Genomic DNA, 6,000 nt, shown 5'->3' with positions numbered 1-6,000 from the left:
CAATGATATAATTGATATTTCACAAACCTAAAGTATATAATATTGATAAATAAAAACATAATTAAATACATAATGTGAGTACATTCGAAAAAATATGGTATCAAGGTTACACCAAAGAAAAAAAAAAAAAGGGTGTGGTCATCTCATTAAGGCTAAACCAAGATTAAAAGTGAATCATGCATGGTGATCATGAGCTGTCCATTGATTCTGGGAAAATTATTGCATGACAAAAGTCCCCAACATATTATTGTCAATGGAAATTGATGTCGATATCTGAATTTTGGACAGTCAAATTTCCAAAGGGTTTGAAGTATAATATGCACATGGAAAGAACAGCAAAGCGACCCCACTTAAGCTAATCAATAATTAATAATCATCAGCCCCCCAAATTCTTATTGAAATTATTTTATAGTAGAAACAAATTTGTAGTCAAAAGCCTCACCACCATACGCTTTCCTTGTTGTTCTTCTTCCTCCTTCCGCCACTGCCACAACGCCCACACTACACTACCACTTCATAGGTTGTAAACTTTTAACTTGATAGGACCACTGATTTATCCAACCGGGGTCAACCGAACCGGTCCAACCCCAAGCTCATTTATGGGACCCACGTCTGCATTATCTAGTCCACGTGTCCTAGATGCTGACGCAGTTAATATTAGGTCGTAATGTTGACACTGCATGCACCACAGCAGCTAGCATACAGATATCATACAGCACTTCTGGATAGCATGGAGATGGACATGAGATAAAAGATGACAAAACCGGCACAAGAACCACGACATGATTTTTCAATAAAGCTAGGGTTTCCCCTTACGTGGTCCCCGTAACGTAATAACACTCACTGCTCAGAGGACGACACGTACTTTCCCCGTTTTGTCAAACTCGCATATTTCTATAACCTCATGCAAACTATTACTTTATTAGCACGTCAAAACGACACTCCGCCATACAGGTGGCCCAGACAGGTGTCGATCTCACGTATTCCGTCTGATCCCTCCGGCCTTGTCGCCGGAACCTTAGACTCACTGTCGGAACCAAGAAACCAAATCATTGAGCTTTTGTTTCTCTTTGATCATTGTTACTACGTGCAAGTTTCCCTTTTTGCCTTTCCTGAGTTTCCTCTTATAGCTAGATGTAAATAATATATGTTTTTGTGGCTCCATTTTTAATATATTTGTTAATTTGTGCGAAAGATTTTTCAGTATGCGTAGAATATGGACATGTCATTATACAATTGAAAACATTTGAAAAAAAAAAAAAATTATTTAATTGTATAATAACATGTGGTATTACACCTCGTATTTCAGACACACTGAAAAATCTTCATTTGTGCAAGGAAAAGAAGAAGAAAAGTTGTTTTGCTGCGACATATTTATTATAATGTCATGCTTCTTGTGAGTCTACCAACTATTATGTACTAATTAATTGATTAATTATAATCAACGGCCAGATGAAAAGATCCTATTCGATTATTGTATGTATTTGGTTTTAGTCTTCGTTGATAAACAGGCATCAATTTGTCCAAGTATTTGACGTGAATTTAGAATAAAATAAGCATATTACCAAAAATATAAAATAATACTTGATAAGATAAACTACTAATTAAGGAGATAATTATGGAAACTTTCCATTTAAAGAAGAAAAGGGACATGAAGAACTTGGAGAGATTCAGGATACAGTAAAATTACCAAAACTAATGCACTGATTCATTCTTAGCAAATTCTACACGTATCAACAGCTTGATCAATCCCAATGATCAGTAAGAAACTTACAAGTAATAGTAAATAATATCACATGAATTCATTAACACCCAAGATGTCTGGGATCCCAAACTTTAACATGTTGCTACAGTAGCTTTCACGTTCGTCCTCTGTGCCGCTGTTGAAATACGTTGTCGAATTCGAATTCAAAGTCGTCGGGCTTGAAGAAGGCGTCGAGAAAACTGAAGTGAAGCTGAAGTTCTGGTTGCTGTTGTTGGAGTGAAAATTTGAAGTCTCCGGCGAAAGGTCCAAAACAGTTTGATGCTGTTCAGACCCAAAGTATGCAAAACTTGGTAACTCAACATACTCTTCCGTAAAATTTGAAGTCCCCACATTACTTTGCCACTCATTGAGTTGAGAGTTTTGTGACCTAAAATCACTTAGGCTTGATGGGTACTCTACATTGGGCTGCTGCTGCATGAGTTGTGAAACTTCATTAGGGTATGGAACGTTGTCTTGAACTGGTTGTTGAGGTTGGATTTGGGGGTTGCAGATTTGGTGGTAATCATTTTCTTGAGCATTTTGAAGAACGAAATTTTGGTTACTATTGTTTTCTCTACGGGATTGGATTAGAGAAGTGGCTAGCCTTAGTAGCTCAGGGTTGAGTCCAATTGGTTGGCCAAGCAACCTTGAAAAGTTGTTCATTTGATGGTGGTGATGAGATGAGTTGTAGAGAATGGATGAGAAGTCGAGAAGATCAAGACGGGGACTGTGGGTGACAGGATCAATTCCCATTCGGAGAAGCCTCTTCCTAATGTGCGTGTTCCAGTAGTTCTTGATTTCGTTGTCGGTTCTTCCGGGCAAACGAGCGGCAATAGCAGACCATCTATTCATGAAAATGAATTAATTAATTGTTTTGACAAAAAAAATAAAATTAATAATCAATTGTTGAATTCTGAAGTATAGAATGCTAATTATTATGCTACTATTGAACAATGAAGTTCAAGTTTCAACATATAATATGAATAGAAAAGTAAAAAAGGAGGCTAGCTAGCTTACTTGTTGCCCAATATGCTATGGAGTTGAATAATTGTCTCCTCCTCTTCGAATGAAAACCGACCTCGTTTGATGTCCGGTCGGAGATAGTTTGTCCACCGGAGACGGCAGCTCTTCCCGCATCTTTGTAGCCCTAAACAGAATTGAAAGTAACAAAACATAGTTAAACCCCGTTACCGATTATTTGAACCATATATGTACCAAACAAGTTAATAAAATAAATAAATTAAACATGAAGCCTCGTATATACAATATATGACTAATTACCTGCATTCTTTGGGAGGGTTCTCCAGTTGCCATAACCATGTTTCTGAATATAATCCATGAGTTTCTGATCCTCCTCCGGCGTCCACGGGCCTTTCTTGAGGCCATTTTTGTCACAGCAAGGTGTTCTTCCCATGGTGTTCAAGTTTTTGTTTGAAATAGCTCTCTGGCTTTGCTTTTGAAATCCTAGTGCTCCAGTACCCACAAGCTTAAATATATACTAGCTTAAAAGTACTGTGTGCTCAACTGTCATTGAGAAACATGGGTCAAATTTATGAAGGGTTTAGTGTGAGAGAGAGAGAGAGAGAGAGAGAGAGAGAGAGAAGAATGGATCGATGCAGATTAGATCGTAGGGTCTGTATGATAGACGTTGGTGTATAAATAGGAAAGCCAGTGAAGGCAATGAAATGAAATGAAAAAAAAGGAGGAAGTCAAAAGGATTCGGTGCCGTCCTGTTTATCAACATGGGTACGTGTCCTTCTTTCAGAAGCTCAACATATTGTCATCATCAAGATTCAATAAGTTTTCAACTCCAATCCCTCTCTCTCCCTTATTAATCTGATATTTTAGTTTAGATTTGTCTGTATTTATATATGTAAAATAATTTTGTACCGACCCATCATCCATGACCATGCATAGCATGCATGATAAAATATTTTAATTAATTAATTGATGAATAATAATTCTATTTCTATTTTCAGAAAAAAAATGTTATATAAATCATATTTTTACATGACATTTATAAATCATGTAATTTCTGACTAATAAGAAATAAGTACGTTAATCAAACACTTAAGTAATGGTTTAATCATCAACAAACGCATCATATAATTATAAAATACAATTTAAGTAGATGATCCCTCTAGCGTTACAGAGATCATGTGCGATCACTTAGGTCTGTATGTTATTATTTGTAATTATTAATTTATTGGATTTTACTTCTAGGGTTATCGTTTTCCAGCGGGATTGTGTAGTGTTTCTGTGGGTCGTGGCTTTCTGCATTCATATCAGGGAAGGGGCTTTCAGCTGTCATCGACATAAGAAGATAATGCAAGTATTGGTGCCACGTACCCCTCCTCTTGTGACTTGTGAGCTGACCAATATATTGTCCTTACTGGAACTTGACATTCACGGCGTCGTGTCTTCTTTGTCCCTCCTGCATGGCTCGAGCCAAGACATATATCACGAGCCATGGAGGTAGGTATAATAAAAAATTTAAAGCTAACTCAATTATTGTGTTTAATTATATAAATTAAGACAAGACTTATTATTAGAGAAAGCAAATTGGGGCACATAGATTGGCGATGTGTGACTTAAATCGCGAGCAAGATGTTGCTTGGTTTGAAGAATCACCCGATATCATAGACTTAGGACATCTCTCGTCTGTAATTTTTTGGTGTGGGCATATTTTTCATTCGACAGGTTTAAAAGTCTTGATAAAGTTTTAACGCTGTCCCTCTATGCACCTTATTTTCTTTGTATGTGTTCTAATTCTTTACCTTCAATCAATAGCATGCTTTTGGTCGAAAATTATATAAAATTAAGATTGATTAGTACTAAGATAAGTTAAAACAACTATAAAGATTTGTGATATATATAATATAATATATTGGTATCTCTTGCATAAAATGATGTCGTGGTAATTTCGTGTAAGTAGTTAGTAGAGGGCATGGCAGATTTCAACGTTTTTGAGAAATTTGTTTCTTCTGTAAATTTGTTCTACGGACGTTGCCAACCGAGTAGGCAGTCAGTCTATGGGAGATCTTTTTTTTTTTTTTTTTTTTTCCAACGAGCAACGATAGTTTGATATTTCATTAATCATCTCAAAATAATACATAGATACCAATTGGGTGCAATAATTCAGTGACCAAGAAAATGATCTATAGTTGAATTTGCACAAACAAGACAATAATAGTATGTAAAACCCCTAAACATATACCATATGTACTAGAACTTTGCACATCACCTCTACAAATCTATCACAAAGTGATAGATATAACATATTTATATTGGCGAATTCTAAACGGTCACGACCGAATAGTGCGGCCATATAAAGTCATCATAGAAGCGAGACCACATAAAGTCATCATTAGTAGACAAGATCACATAACTCATCGCTCAAAACAAAAAACTAAATTCAGCAATCGCTGCAGTGAGGCTACAACACATACTAGGCAAGACAATAGAACTACACAAAACTAAACTAAACTACTCTAAGAAAGGAACCGCAACACGGCACAATCCGATGAACGGATAGGACAACTCAGGCAAAAACAATCACTGTGACACTGCACAAACTGGAGATTCTTTTAAATACGTGAGATTGAGGAGAAGCATTTATGTGAAGGCGGCAATAATCGAGTTTGGTGTTTGATGGAATATGGGAGCATTTATTATACACATAACAAAGGTTATCCAGATTTTAATATAATTTTGTAAAAATAACAATATTGAACAAAAAAAAGGTAGTGAGGTAGTCACATGTTGGACACTAGCTAGTTCAAAAGACAAGAAATTAAGGCCAACCCTATAAGTAGTAGATAGCACATTTTTTTAATAACTTACTGAATTACGAGTTTTGACCCTCCTTTCTTTGTTGTTTAGATGAATTAATGTAAATTATATTATTTTTTGTAAAAAAAATAAAGACAAGAAGACCAACTCACAGGAAACAATTTAAAAAAAAAAAAAAATTTGATGTTTAAGTTTGGTTGTTTGATTTTCTGGATTTACTTCACTTGGTGTACAGAGGCTGTGGCGGTGATTAAGTGATGCGATAGCCCATGTGCATCCTACTCCTTGTCCCACCATGATTTGAGATTTTGTATTAACATGATCTTTGTGTAACACGAGATTTAACGGTTTTATTGATCTGTTTAATCTTGCAATTCCCGACAAGCTTGGATGAGTGCTTGAAGTGTACTTATTGCTTTGCAATTACTGATACTTTATTGTAAGTTTTTAAATCCAATGTACAA

The 6,000-nt window shown here is 35.8% G+C and overlaps 1 protein-coding gene across 1 annotated transcript; it reads right to left on the bottom strand.

Annotated features, from left to right (window-relative positions):
* Positions 1–1,604: 1,604 nt before the first annotated feature.
* On the bottom strand, positions 1,605–3,367 carry LOC103963302 (transcription factor MYB102). Its single transcript, XM_009376146.2, has 3 exons — positions 3,026–3,367; positions 2,762–2,891; positions 1,605–2,588 (listed from the first exon to the last, which is right to left on the bottom strand). Exons 1-3 carry the CDS (start codon positions 3,156–3,158, stop codon positions 1,793–1,795), a joined length of 1,059 nt encoding a protein of 352 aa, XP_009374421.2. The 5' UTR covers positions 3,159–3,367; the 3' UTR covers positions 1,605–1,792.
* Between the last annotated feature and the right edge of the window lie 2,633 nt (positions 3,368–6,000).

This window comes from the organism of the source record quoted next, unplaced genomic scaffold, assembly GCF_019419815.1.
Source record: "Pyrus x bretschneideri cultivar Hongxiangsu unplaced genomic scaffold, Pyrus_bretschneideri_v1 Contig19, whole genome shotgun sequence".
In the NCBI taxonomy this organism is placed as follows: Eukaryota; Viridiplantae; Streptophyta; class Magnoliopsida; order Rosales; family Rosaceae; genus Pyrus; species Pyrus x bretschneideri.
Note: the sequence above shows the minus strand (reverse complement) of the source record. Positions and strands in the feature narration are given on the sequence as shown.

Bases quoted from the DNA above. Each gene is read 5' to 3' on its own strand.
- LOC103963302 (XM_009376146.2), bottom strand. From the start codon at position 3,158: ATGGGAAGAACACCTTGCTGTGACAAAAATGGCCTCAAGAAAGGCCCG. The intron at 2,892-3,025 runs GTAATTAGTCAT...AATTCTGTTTAG, and splicing joins AACCCTCCCAAAGAATGCAG to GGCTACAAAGATGCGGGAAG. The intron at 2,589-2,761 runs GTAAGCTAGCTA...TTTCATGAATAG, and splicing joins CATAGCATATTGGGCAACAA to ATGGTCTGCTATTGCCGCTC.